General features: G+C 33.0%; 1 protein-coding gene across 6 annotated transcripts in view; it reads right to left on the minus strand.

Moving 5' to 3' along the window:
• Positions 1-15,792, minus strand: part of f (espin protein forked) — a 368,923-nt gene that overhangs the window by 11,622 nt on the left and 341,509 nt on the right. For all 6 annotated transcript variants that reach the window (XM_075302418.1, XM_075302417.1, XM_075302419.1 and 3 more), the window contains one exon: positions 855-1,380. In XM_075302418.1, coding sequence (XP_075158533.1) covers positions 855-1,380 — 526 coding nt within the window. The remainder of the gene's footprint in view (positions 1-854; positions 1,381-15,792) is intronic.

Raw genomic sequence — 15,792 nt, forward strand, 5'->3', positions numbered from 1 at the left:
TGTTGTGCAATTTTTTTAAAATTAATTCCTATTTTAATTGTAATTGTTTTCTTTTTAAAAGGGTACCACTTTTATAAATTGATGTGCCACCTTCTATGGCAAGTGACACGTTTTGTGCCACTTTTCCGATATTCTCAATGCTAACGTAGCTTGGAGATATTCATTCACCAACATAAGTGAGTGGCACCATTGTACTTTTATTAATTTCGCGAAGATATGGAGCATCTGCAAACCATGACAAAATACTGGCACATCAGATTTTTTATTTTTGATTTGACAGTGATAAGGAGCAATATGGTGACTCTCTACAAGATCTACACAAGTTTGAACTCTCATAAACTAAACACAATCATGTAAATCTGGCTATTGTTTTGTATATTGAAGAGGTGATTGGGCTTTGACACAAAGCATCCATCAGTTGACACTAGGAATCACATTTACATATTCCGTATATGATATTCGAATTTTTCGGACATTAACCTACCTATGCCAGGTATGACGTGAGTGCAGTATCATCGCGACGAAGGTTGAGAAGAGACTAAATTAATGTAAGACACCAAAATGAAACCGACTCCATGGAGTGAATGATGCAAAATATTAGGTTTGAAGTTTATTTTGGCAACATCATATTGACACGCTAGACTGCATAGCTTCAAAGATTAATGCTTGTAATTACTGATGAAGATTTTTTATTGCTGTTTTTAAGCCTTTCCAGACACGCATTAATCTCTAGGCATAATAAACCAATGGAAAATTTTGAATTGGATTAACACCAATGAGTAATCATGCACCAAGAAGCACCTAACTACTCTACTGCCCACTTATCAATCAATCAACTAAAAAATTTCACTTACCTGGCTGATGATGGACACGATCGCTTATCGCTGATACTCTTCAAATATTCGGATGGCTTAATTAAATGCGTAATGCCATCGAGAGAGTTGTTTGGGAAACTGGGCGGTACAAATGGCAAAACTAATTGCTTGTTTACCAAATTTGGACCATTGGGTCTTGATGACGAACCCGCCGCCCCAGCACTGCCGTTTGTGTGACCGTATTGGGCTTGTGTCAATTCGTAATGATCCTCGGCCGATGAACCATAAATGTGGGAGGATGATTGATGATGATGCTGTTGTTGTTGCAACTGTTGATAGTGATGTTGATTTTGGGAATAATTCGCGTTACCGTTGTTAATGCCTGCCTGTGTACCACTGCCAGGGCTGTTGTGGTAATGAGATGAATTTTTGCCATAATTACCACCGTTACCGTTCTGAAGAAGTTGATAGCCACCATTGTTGTTGTTGTTGTTAATTTCACCATTGCCCGTTGTGGGCTGTTGCACGCTTGAGGTTCCATTGAGTAGCTTGGCTTTCTTGTTGGCTGAAATTGAAGAAGAAGTAAAGAAAGAAATTTCATTTATCCGTTTATTTGAGTGAGTGTTAAAACTTCACTTAATTTTAAAAGCTATGCATTTGTAATCGGAGGAGAGTAGTATGATAATTTTAGTAAAGATAATTTTATCTTTACAAAAATTATGCCACCAGCATTACACAAAAAAAAAATCTGACTCAATCACGAAATTAATTGATCTAAATAATTTTTTAATTGAAATATCTTCAATCACAGCAATGATAGTATCAATTAAAAAATTAATTGAAAGTCAATAAAAAAAACAAGTGAGTAAAGTAGAAAGTCGGGCGGGGCCGACTATATCATAGCCTAAACCATGGCTACTGGATTAGTAGACATTGTTTGTGGGGTATCAATGGTATAGGTTTCGGTGATAAACCGCATTTTCATATTTAAGAACATAAAGGGGTACATGTTTATGGGAATCTTGTCACAATCTGAGCAGAAATGTCCGATATTACGAGCTATAGTTGATTTTGCACCTACAGAGTTAGTATGCATACACAAGGTCGTGGGTTCGATTTCTGCTTCGACCGAACACCAAAAAGTTTTTCAGCGGTGGATTATCCCACCTCAGCAATGCTGGTGACATTTCTGAGGGTTTCAAAGCTTCTCTAAGTGGTTTCACTGCAATGTGGAACGCCGTTCGGACTCGGCTATAAAAACGAGGTCCTTTGTCATTGAGCTTAACATGGAATCGGGCAGCACTCAGTGATAAGAGAGAAGTTCACCAATGTGGTATCACAATGGACTGAATAATCTAAGTGAGCCTGATAAAGGGTGATACGGTCAAAATTTGGTCAATATAAACTTGACGTATTTCTTTCAATTTTGCATTTAAAAAACCTGAACATCCCCCATTTTGAAGGTGTGTGTGTAGAATGTTGCTCCTATTTTGATTTTGGAATTCACTCTTCAGTTGTCAAAATGCCGTCCAAGCAAGAAGAGCAGCGTATCAAAATTTTGCTCGCGCATCGCGAAAATCCGAGCTACTCGCACGCAAAGCTGGCAAAATCGCTAAAAGTTGCCAAATCAACCGTTACAAATGTAATTAAAGTGTTTGGGGAACGTTTGTCGACAGCCAGGAAGTCTGGATCGGGGGGAAATCGAAAACCGGAAGCCGCTGAGACGACAAAGGGAGTTGCCGGTAGTTTCAAGCGAAACCCAAACCTCTCTCTCCGAGATGCCGCAAGTAAGCTGGGTGTAGCGTCTACAACGGTGCATCGACTTACAAGAAGGTAGTGACTCCAAATCGCGATGATAAACAAAATACGACGGCCAAAGCGCGATCCCGGAGGCCGTCGACGACGAAGCTGACGAAGTTTGACTGCGTGGTAATGGACGACGAAACCTATGTTAAATCCGACTACAAGCAGCTTCCGGGGCAGGAGTTTTATACGGCAAAAGGAAGGGGAAAGGTAGCAGATATTTTCAAGCACATAAAACTGTCAAAGTTCGCAAAGAAATATCTGGTTTGACAAGCCATCTGTACCTGTGGCTTGAAAAGCAGCATTTTCGTAGCTTCCGGGACTGTCAACCAAGAAATTTACGTGAAAGAGTGTTTGAATAAACGTGTGCTGCCTTTCCTGAAGAAACACGGTTGTTCCGTACTGTTTTGGCCGGATTTGGCATCTTGTCATTACGGTAAAAAGGCCATGGAGTGGTACGCCGCCAACAACGTGCAGGTGGTTCCCAAGGACAAGAACCCTCCCAACACGCCAGAGCTGCGCCCAATTGAGAAATACTGGGCTATTGTCAAGCGGAACCTAAAGAAGACCAAAAAACTGCTAAGGACGAGCAGCAGTTCAAGGCAAACTGGCTTTCTGCGGCGAAGAAGGTGGACAAGGTGGCTGTACAAAATCTGATGGCAGGTGTCAAGCGTGAGACCCGGCAATTCGGATTTGGAAAAGCGAAAGCCTAACTGAATATTTTTCCTGAATTTTATACTAATTGAACTTGAAAAAGAAATTTAATTTGATTTTTTAAATAAACGATTTCACCGATTTACACTCGTTTTCCCTTGACCAAATTTTGACCGTATCGCCCTTTACATCGGGCTGCCACCTAACCTAACCTACCACAGACGGTTACCTTGTGCAAAATTTGAGTACGATCAGTTAATAAATGAGGCCTCTATGGTCAAAAATAAGGTTATTGGGGGCAAATTTGGCAAAATCGGGCGATACATATATATGGGAGCTATATCTAAATCTGAACCGATTTCGATGAAATTTTGCACATACAGTTAGTGCTATAGAAGATTACATTTAGCCAACCTTGGTTACGATCGGTTGATAAATAAGGGTTTTACGGCCAAATTTGGCAAAATCGGGCGATACATATATATGGGAGCTATATCTAAATCTGAACCGATTTCGATGAAATATCGCACATACAGTTAGAGCTATAGAAGATTACATTTAGCCAACTTTGAGTACAATGGCAAAATCGGACGATACATATATATGGGAGCTATATCTAAATCTGAATCGATTTCGATTATTTTTGGCACATATTGTCAGTACCATAAAAGATTAGAGTAAGCCAAGTTTGAGTAAGATCGCTTAATAAATAAGGTTTTTATGGCCAAATTTGGGAAAATCGGGCGATACATATATATGGGAGCTATATCTAAATCTGAACTGATTTCGATGAAATTTTGCAGACTTAAAGGGTGATGAAAAATTTTACTATGTGCAAAATTTGATGACGATCGGTTTGTAAAAAATCGCAACGTGACTCCATTTGTCGAAATCGGGCGATACATATATATGGGAGCTATATCTAAATTTGATCCGATTTCTTCCAAATTCAATTTAGAGGTGTGCGCGTGAGTGAAATTTCATTCACACTCACGCACATTCACGAAGCAAAATGTTTGTTCACGCACGCTCACGCACGATATGTTTGGTAGCCACTCACACTCACGCACGTTCACGAAATGTAAACCGGTACTCACGCACGCTCACGCACGAACTACTTTTGAAGACTCACGCTCGCGCACGATTCACGACAATTAACGTGACTCACGACAAATTCAAGAGACTCACGACATTTTCCAACCGGGTAAGAGGAAAGGTAACAAAATTAATAAATAGGAGATAGTACAACAGCTAAATAGAATTCATTTATCGTATCAGAAAGAATTAAACCTTGATTTTTTCGTGAGCGTGATTTTGCAGAAATTTTATTCACGTACATTCACGAACCGATTTTATTTCTCACGCACGACATATTATTTTTAGTCCTATTCACGCACATTCACGAAAGTTTCTTCAGATTTTGTTCACGAGTCACGTGATTCACGCGTGAACCACGCGTGTCACGACAGTTTCGTGTCACGCGCACACCTCTAGTATAATTAATTGATCCAATTAAAAATTAATTGATACCATTAATTTTTGTGATTGATTTTTGTTTCAATTAGAAAATTTCTTGAATCAATTAAATTTTTAATTGAATATTTTTTAAAACTTAAGAAACAAAGGGAACCCTAATATTTGATTCATGGTGGTGGGTATTTAAGATTCGGCCCGGCCGAACTTACTGCTGCATATACTTGTTTTATAATCATCCGGATATTGGATTGATAAAATGCTGGTTCCCAATGTCCAGGTTTTTTCCCTGTATAACACATAGCTAAATTGATAAATAACAAAGTGAATTTCAAAACAAGCTGAAATGATTAGAGTTTGCAACAAACAAACGTAGTGAAAAAAGCAAAGAAAATGTTCGTTTTGGAGCCGGAAGTGGAGCAAAAAATATAATACAATTTTTCTACACGCAAAACAAAGGATTGTTATATACCCTACAGGAAATCGATCAACCAGAACCGGTACAGGACTAGTCCCTGGTGTACATGGACCAGTTCCAGTTTTGGTCAAAACGTATGGTAGGGACTGGTGAGCCTCCGATTCGCACCAGAAAGAAAAATATTTTTGGAATATGTTGTTATTTTAATAATTATATTTGAGTAAATATGTAGATCCAATAAGATTTTTATATCATGTGATTATAGAAATCAATAAATTATATGAATATTTAAAACTTGTGAAAAACTGAAGCACTGGTACCAGTCCTGTCCGTTAGTGGAAATTTGCATCAATTTCCCATAGGGTGAAATGGAGGGTGAAAATACACCCTCCATACTCGAACACCGGCATTCACAGCAGTTTCTTGTTTGGTTAACCCCAAAAAATGTTGGAGAATTTTTTCCCCCTCTAATTTTCTAGAAATTATGACAAGTTGATACGAGGGTCGCCTTCTATATTTCGGGATTGCGTAACCTAGTGTTGCAATCTGCCAAATGACATCTCTATCGTAAAGCTTGAAAGCATTTTTGAAGTTATACCTACTCAGAACGTTTTGACATATGAGTGCGAGTAAGGATATTTAAACAATGATTCGGATTTTTCACTTTATTCTAACTACGAGGGTATTGTTATACCACCCTCGTCGAGAGGGTATACTACGTGCCAACAAATCTCTTTGAAATCACTACAAGATCAAATTTAGTACTATTAGACTGTTGTTGTTTCGGCACACTGAAGAGAAAAATTCAAATGGGTATTCGTCGAGAAATTCAACAATTCATATTAATCCTATGATATATTAAAAGTACATCGAAAAAAATATTGTCGTGAGACCAAGGATTTCATGTCCTTAAAATACGAATGAGTTTTTTGCTTTGCATGGAAGACGTTTCTCTGCTATAAAGTTTTTTCCTTGTCCAAAAGACGATAAACTCTTCTATAAAGTCGTTCTTTCCTTATAATTAAGTTATTCGACTTAGAAATGGGTATCTTAAAATGAAAGAAAATTTTGTTTGACTATGGTCAACTTGCCTTTAGTAAGCGTGAAAAATTCTTTAAAATGAATTAAATGGTCTCTAAAATTTGTTGCCTTTTTGCATCTTAACAACAAAGCAAAACAACAAAATATCTTATTTTGTTAAAATTTTATTTCTATAGAAAATTTTCTCAAACTTTTATTTCTATAGTAAATTTATCAAACTTTTACTTGATTTATTTTTTTCTATATTTTGAAGATTTTGTCAAAACTTTATTTCTACAAACAATTTTGTCAAAATTTTATTTCTATAGAAAATTTATTTAAAATTTCATTTCTATAGACATTTTTGTAAAAATTTTACTTCTATAGAAAATGTTGTCAAAATTTTATTTCTAAAGCAAATTTTGTCAAGATTTTATTTCTATAGAAAATTTTGTCAAAATTTTATTTCTATAGAAAATGTTTGTTAAAATTTTATTTCTATAGAAAATTTTTGTCAAAATTTTATTTCTATAGAAAACGTTGTCAAAATTTTATTTCTAAAGAAAATTTTGTCAAAATTTTATTTCTATAGAAAATTTTGTTAAAATTTTATTTCTATAGGAAATTTTGTTAAAATGTTATTTTTGTAGAAAATTTTGTCAAAATTTTATTTCTATAGAAAATTTTGTCAAAATTTTATTTCTATAGAAAATTTTGTTAAAATTTTATTTCTGTAGAATTTTTTTTCAAAATTTTATTTCTATAGAAAATTTTGTTAAAATTTTATTTTTGTAGAATTTTTTGTTAAAATTTTATTTCTGTAGAAACTTTTATCAAAATTGTATTTCTATAGAACATTTTGTCAATATTTTATTTCCATAGAAAATTTTGTCAAAATTTAATTTTTTAGAAACTTTTATCAAAATTTTATTTCTATAGAAAATGTTGTCAAAATTTTATTTCCATAAAAATTTTTATTTCTATAGAAAATTTTGTCAAAATTTTATTTCTATAGAAAATTTTGTCAAATTTTTTTTATTAGAACATTTTGTCAAAATTTTATTTTTATTGAAAATTTTGTCAACATTTTATTTGTATAGAAAATTTTGTCAAAATTTTATTTGTATAGAAAATTTCGTCAAAATTTATTTTTATAGAAAATTTTGCCAAAATTTTATTTTTAAAAAACATTTTGTTAAATTTTTATTTTTGTAGAAACTTTTATCAAAATTTTATTTCTATAGATATTTTGTCAAAATTTTATTTCTATAGATAATTTTGTCAACATTTTATTTCTATAGAAAATTTTGTCAAAATTTATTTGTATAGAAAATTTTGTCAAAAATTTATTTCTATAGAAAATTTTGTCAAAATTTTATTCCTATAGAAAATTTTGTCAAATTTTTAATTCTATAGAAAATTATGTCAAAATTTTATTTCTACAGAAAATTTTGCCAAAATTTTATTTCTATAGAAAATTTTGTCAAAATTTTATTTCATTCGTATTGTTTTGTTATTGTTGGTTTATTCTTCAATCATTATTGTTGTTCTTGATTTCAGCTTAAAACCAAAGGAAAAGAGATATGTTTGTACGAATTTATTTCGGCATAAGTCGGTTATCATAAACCTTTTTTCGGAAGGTTGTTCACTTTGGGTTTAGTGAATTGCCTGAATTTATTCTGATAATTGGTTGATAGTTTTGCAGCAAGTAGAGGATGGTGATGAGGAATGTGGTAATTCCGAAATGTGCGTCTATCCAACCATCTTGCAGTCTATAGGGCTTTGCCCAAATAAATTTGACAAACATTATTTTCCTCTGTTGGTTAAGCTACACTGGTAGTTTAGTCAATGCATGGTTTTAAGCTGAAATCAAGAACAACAATAAAATTTTATTTCTATAGGAAATTTTGTCAAAATTTTATTTCTATAGAAAATTTTGTTACAATTTTATTTTTGTAGAAAATTTTGTTTAAATTTTATTTTTGTAGAAACGTTTATCAAAATTGTATTTCTATAGAAAATTTTGTCAACATTTTATTTCCAGAGAGAATTTTGTCAATATTTTTATTTCCATAGAGAATTTTGTCAAAATTTTATTTCTATAGTAAATTTCGTCAACATTTTATTTCCAGAGAGAATTTTGTCAACATTTTATTACTAGAAAAAATGTATGAAGGTGCTCTTAGCTGAAGAGGAATGCTTTACAAAATCTACCAAAACATAAAGAATTCTACCAATCTACCAAACAGTAAAAAACTACCATTTTTGATAGAATTCTACTAACTGTGGCAACCGTGGTTGTGACCATGTTCTTTTAACTGGGAGAAAAGCATATTTGATGAATACCATAACATTGACCATTGTCCTTGAATTCAAACAAAATTCTTTTTATCAATATAATAACATTTTAGATGATGACAATTATATGTTTCTTAGAACTATGTTCACTGAGCCAACATGGCTGCATGTGAAAATGTTATATGGTCGCCGCAAAAATAGCTCTTATCATATTATTTTGCTCTTCGAATATGATCGTTAGAATCACGTGTGTATCTAGGCTTAAATATAGGCTGTATAAAATAAAAATTCGTTTGCCGAATTTTCATTATCTCTTTGCAATACATTACCAAAGTATGAAAGGATCAATTTCGAAAGATACGTTGCTTAATCCAAATATAAGTATATACAATATTGATTTGAGGGTAGGTTAGGTGGCAGCCCGATGTATCAGGCTCACTTAGACTATTCAGTTCATTGTGATACCACATTGGTGAACTTCTTTCTTATCACTGAGTGCTGCCCGATTCCATGTTAAGATCAATGACAAGGGACCTCCTTTTTATAGCCGAGTCCGAACGGCGTTCCACATTGCAGTGAAACCACTTACAGAAGTTTTGAAACCCTCAGAAATGTCACCAGCATTACTGAGGTGAGATAATCCACCGCTGAAAAACTTTTTGGTGTTCGGTCGAAGCAGGAATCGAACCCACGACCTTGTATATGCAAGGCGGGTATGCTAACAATTGCACCACGGTGGCTCCCGTTGAGGTTAACCATCGTTTCTTTGGCCTTAAATTCATGCCAAAAATATTGAAATAAATCAAAATAATTTTAATCCAAAATGTAAGTACATTTTTTTCAGTGTATATGAATAAAAGTTGTGGTACAGTTTTTGTTGTAGCTTTTTAATTAAAATACAATTTAAAACTGTATCAATTTACTTAGGCTTGCGAGCATTAACTGCGCAAATATATTTAACCCAGTAAATTTGTATCTCTCTTTCCCTACCTTCTATCTGTTTCTATGATCTGTGTCTGGCTTCTATGGTGATCAGAGACTTTTTGAAATAAACACCAGTCTTGTAGACTAATGGAGTGCGATGATGACTTGAGCTTAAAAATTCAAATGTGCAACAGACCATTTAATGTTGTAAAGTATTCTCTTGATGAGCTTTGGTAAGTAGTACATCAAACACTTGTAACGTATATATTGAGATTTATCATGAGAGATTGCTAATTTATGGCAACATGTCATGATGAAGTATTTGGTCAAGTGTTTATCCGGTTGGAGAATGTAATATTTGAAAAGTTATATTGGACGTATTTTTTTTGTGCATGACATGGCAATACAAGAAATGTTTACATTTTTATATTCCAAGATTTTATTTTCGTTATATGAGTATTCTTATTTCCTTTAAACAAATATAGTTTTGATAAGCATCTCGTCTTTATATAAAAAAAAATATACAACAAAATTAAAATCTCAGCTTTAACAATTCAAATTCTTGCATAGAATTTCATAAACAAAGGGAATGTGTCAACTTGGTGATGGGATGTACAGGATGTCCTACACTGAACAAAAAGCATGAGCCCTATATTTCACTAAAGCCGATTTAATTCTATTTTAGTTCATGGAATTATAATGTTTTAAGAAAGTTTCCATAACTTTAATAATTTTTTGCATACGTTAGTTAAATTATCTATGTTAAAACAGAGTAAAAAATTATACACAAATGAAGCATAATGATTAACTAAATTCGCATCTCCCATAAAATAGTTCAGAATTTCTTAACATTTGCAAATTTTACCAATAATGTGCCCATCTTGAACTTCGTATGGCACTAAAGACATTTTTGCAATTTTGAACTCCAATTTTTTCCTTCAAATTAAGGAATTTTCTTTAATAAATGAAAAATAATAATTTTGTATAATAAATATTTTTGAATTTGTCAAAAATTATTTACTTATTTTATGCGCTTCTAATTAAAATTTTCAGTTTTCTGAAATTAACCTATTTTTTCTAAAATTCACTAAAAGTTTCTTTCCAGATGGGTTCACTTTTTTTCAATGTGCCAGATTCCAAAGATTTTGTTTTTACACTTATGATTTTGGTATTGATTCCTTGCCAAAGAAGTGGAGACTTGAAATAAGGATAACTTTAAGACACAATCCTAATTTAAAATTGAGTTTTGCATACTTGATTCTAAAGGTTGAGCTACATATCATGCGTTAATCCGTGCGTTGATGGAAGGGTTGATAACATAGGTGTGCACGTGACACGAAATTGTCGTGACTCACGACAATTTTCGTGACGTACTAACCATGGTACCCAACAAAATGTATGTTTCTGTTAAATAAAGTTTGTTTAATCGGCTCGTGGGCGCCGAAAACTATGCTACATGCTACATAAAACTGTTTGGCTGTTGATGACAATGACGATTCCCCGTCCAGGCGAGAGGTAAAACTTAAAAAATTTATAAAATCGAATAAATTCTTCTACATTGTTTGTATATTGTAGGAAAAGGTGCTAAGGACTAAGAAACCTTCGTGGAAGTGAGAAAGGTGTGAGTGAAAAAGAAACTTGTTTTGAGTTAGTCTTTATGAAATTGTTTTTATATCCTGGAAATGAATAAACGTTTATCACAAAAAGTATATACTTTTCTTGCAAATAAACTTCCTTAAAGCGAAAAGCAAATGAGAAACGATCTTTGTTTTTCTAAAATTTCGTTTGGGAGGAAAGAATTATTTTTTTGCGTGTAAGACTTGAAGATCTTACATCTTTGGTTTAAGTTTTTTTTTTTTTTTAAATTAAGAAAAAAATGTTTACATTGAAATTTATGTTATTATTTGGATTTTTAAACTGGCATTTGTTTGTACGTGTATAGCTTTGTTAATTTCATTTTAAAGAAGTCGCATCTTTGGCTCGTAATCTATATCAAATTCTTTAAGGGAAGGTCAATATCTTTGGATCCAAGTAAACTTTTTTTGAGTGTATGTCTCAAAAATTTTATGAACATTGAAATAGATTCAATGTGAAATAAAGAGGAAGAAAATTTTCGTATGATTCCCAAAAACAGTAAGAATGACCAATTCTATGCCCAGCAAAAAATTTGAAAGTTCTTCTATAGGCACAACTTTAAAAGCACTTCAAAAAATGTCCTCCCAAAGATGTTGTTTATTTTAACTGCACAGGAAGTTCATTTGAGTTACTTTTTTTAATATGGGCGTTTTTTATATTTTTAATGGGAAATTTGGCCGAAGAACATGCTAAATCCATTCTTGAAAAATTGGGAATTTTTGAAAATATTTGATGTCAAACGTTCCAGACAAGCTTTAGACTGCATTAAAAATAATAAAAAAATGTAAAAAATATTTATTTGTCAAAATATAACAACATTTCTTAATCCAAAACACTGAATTCACATCACACCTTAAGAAGTGATGCGAATTTAGTGTTCGCTTCACACTTAAGAAGTGATGCGAATTTAGTGCACCGGCTGTTGAAATTTTGGACATCAGTCCTATGACAAGCCAATGTTAAATTCATCGCTTCTGCGCCAATTTTGCACCACTTCCGCATCCAAACAGAACATTTTCACCACTTTTTTGTCGACGCTGTTTTTGCTGGGTGGTTAAAATGGTCAATGGATTTGGTACCAATGATTGTTTCTTGACTTTTATTTGATTTTTTCTTTTATTACAGGGTATAATTTCGTTTTTCAGTTGAAGCAATAAAAATATTTTCACAAAAAAAAAACAAAAATGGTCGTTTCAATTGTTAACTTTGTGTCAGCTATACTGCTCTTGATATAAATTTGGTACAAACAAGTTTGTTTTGCATGTGTGTTCCTCTAAATATCCTTTCTCCTATGCCAATATTGACCAAGACTTCATCGAAACTGGTTGTGGTAAAGTTGACCTCGAAATGAAAAACCAATTTCACTTAATCAATATTATAATTTATATATAAACCATTACAAAAATATCTGGTTATTAATAATTTATTAATTAAATTTTAATGTGAACTGGTGACCAATCAATTGCAAACAATGGCCATAAATATCAATCATTCAATAGATATTTTTTTGAGTTTTTATAATTAATTGGGCTACACAAAAATTTCCATGAACAAAATTATACACTGCTACCCACTGATAATAAGAGAAACAAAATCTTGATAGGAATTTTTATTAGGTTTTTTTTTTGTTTCAATTTAATAAAATTGTATGAATTAGTTGGTCACCATTATTTGACAAACATTTAATGTAATGAGACATTAACTCTTATATCAGAGTCATTTAAATTGGAGCTATTTCACCCCTTGTCTGTTACTTGTGGCACCACAAGACAATTTTGTGAAAGTTGCAGTGGATAGTGGAAAAAATATACCTGCTTATTTGCTATTGCAACTCTCAAGGCAGCAATTTTCTTGCCCTCTCTGACGAGTTGTTACCATGTTTTATGTTTCTTTTGTTTTTAGGCAACTTTTCACACATAGTCGAAGTTGCTTGACTTGCAATTTGGAAGTGGGGATGCTTTATTTGATTACTTCTCTGCAACAATGTTGCTGATAGTGAATCGTTATACTTTTAATACCCGTCACCATATAAAATTGAGTGTTTTTCCCTTGAGGGACAAGAAGGAATTTTATCTTATAGCCATTGGCGGAGCTAAGCCATGATCTTATTTATGGGTCTAAACTGATGTACTTAAGATGGTGCATACCAGGGATGGAAAATACACTTTTTAAGAATGTACAAAAAGGTATGTTTTTTTAGCAAAAAAGTACTTTTCACAAAAATTCCAACAAAAATTCCAATGGAAGATTTAGTCAAGATCTCCTTTAGACTAAATTTTAAGAAAATAAAATTTTGTTTGTCAACTCCTCAATTTTGAATATTTTTATATCCTGCGTCACACTGTGGCAGTGTAAAAGTGCAAAATTTCAAACAAATTGGGCCAAAACTCAGGCTTGTACACTGAAAAAAAGCGTACTCGGTTCCAAAGATTTTGTCTTTATTTTAAAAAATTTGGTATTGATTCCGAGCCAAAGAAGCGGAGAATACAAGTAAGGATACTTTTAAGACACAATTCTCTTTTACATTTAGGTTTTGTGTACTTGCTTCTAGTAAGCAAATTTTAATTTTTCGCTTTCTCAGCTTTTTTTTTCTTCATATGCTATCAAAATCCTTTAAAAACGAGTTAACGGCAACTTTATTTTCCAAATTAGGACTCGACTTCCAGTAGAAATTATGCTATGTTTGAAGTAAAAAACTTCTTTAAAATAAAGTTTTGAAAAACATGTCCTATATTTTAACGATTTTTTGCTTTGTAGTCAAGATGCAAAAAGACAAAAAATTTAAAGACAATTTCAATAAATTTAAAGAATTTTTCTGAATTATTAAAGTCAAGTTGACCTTAGCCTATAAATTTTTTCTTTCATGTTAAGATACCCATTTTTAAGTCAAATCACTTAATTATAAGGACAATACGACTTCATTGAAAAGTTTATCGACTTTTGGACAAGGAAAATAACTTTATTTTAGAGAAATGCGTCTTCTATGCTAAGCAAAATTTGTATTCGTATTTTAAAGACATGAAATCTTTGACCTCACGACAATATTTTTTTCAGTGTAGGACCATATTAGTCCATATCGGGCGAAAGATATATATGGGAGCTATATCTAAATCTGAATCGATTTCAATCAAATTATGTTTGTACAAAATTTGAAGCAAATCGGTATAAAACTCTGGCAGCTGGGTCCATATTAGTGCATATCGGGCGAAATATATATATGAGAGTTATATCTAAATCTGAACCGATTTCTTCCAAAATCAATAGGGTTCTATTCTGACCCAAATTAGGAACATGTGCCCAATTTGAAGGCGATTGGACTTAAATTGCGACCTAGACTTTGATCACAAAAATGTGTTCACAGACAGACGGACGGACGGACGGACGGACGGACAGACGGACATGGTTATATCGACTCAGGGACCCACCCTGAGCATTATTGCCACAGACACCATGTGTCTATCTCGTTTCCTTCTGGGTGTTACAAACATATGCACTAACTTATAATACCCTGTTCCACAGTGTGGCGCAGGGTATAAATATGGGAAACATTTTAATCTGAACCAATTTTGAGGCAACTTCGCACAAGTGTATTTATGATTTATCGGTCGATAGATATGTATTAGAAATAAAGGACAATTTGAGTCACTTTTACAAGTTTTCGATTTAGCAGTGGCGATTTTATAGGAAAATGTGGGTATTTTGGTCATCCTTGCCCAAATCGGAAAAGCATATATATGGAAGCTATATAGAAATCTGAACCGATTTCAACCAAATTTGACATGCATATTTAGTATTTTAATTCTATTCCCTCTGCAAAATATCACGTAAATCGATCTACAACTTTGAATTCTGTGGTCATATGACAGAAAATCGGGCGAAAGCTATATATGGGATCTATATCTAAATCTGAACCGATTTCAATAAAATTTGGCACACTTGACTACACTACTAATTGTACTCCTAGTGCAAAATTTCAACCAAATTGGGCTAGAACTCTGGCTTCTGTGGCTATATAAGTCTATATCGGACGAAGTTGTATATGAGAGCTATATCACAATCTGAACCGATTTCAATCAAATTTGACACACCTGGTGCAAAATTTTAAGCAAATTAGGGTAAAACTCTGGCTTCTGGGGCCATATAAGTCCATATCGGGCGAAAGAAATATATATGAGCTATATCTAAATCTGAACCGATTTCAATCAAATTTTTAACACCTGACTATACGACCAAGTGTTATGTTTGTGCAAAATTTCAAGCAAATCTAGGTAAAACTCTGGCTTCTGGGTCCATATAAGTGCATATCGGCCGAAAGATATATATGGGAGCTATATCTAAATCTAAACCGATTTCTCCCAAAACAGGAACTTGTGCCAAATTTGAAGGTGATTGGACTTAAACTGCGACCTAGACTTTGATCGCAAATATGTGTTCACAGAAAGACGGACGGACAGACGGACATGGCTAGATCGACTCAGGGACCCACCCTGAGCATTATTGCCAAAGACACCATGTGTCTTCATCTCGTCTCCTTCTGGGTGTTGCAAATATATGCACTAACTTATAATACCCTGTTCCACAGTGTGGCGCAGGGTATACAAATGTTTACAGGATACGAAAATAATAAATTTTGGTATTGATTCCAAGTCAAAGAGAGGACTTCTTCAAAATAATAGTATTTGAAGAAGAAACCATATTTTAAATGTATGCAGGTCCTATAAAATAAAACCTAGAGAAGGAATATGATCACCT

This window comes from Haematobia irritans, chromosome 3, assembly GCF_050003625.1.
Source record: "Haematobia irritans isolate KBUSLIRL chromosome 3, ASM5000362v1, whole genome shotgun sequence".
In the NCBI taxonomy this organism is placed as follows: domain Eukaryota; kingdom Metazoa; phylum Arthropoda; class Insecta; order Diptera; family Muscidae; genus Haematobia; species Haematobia irritans.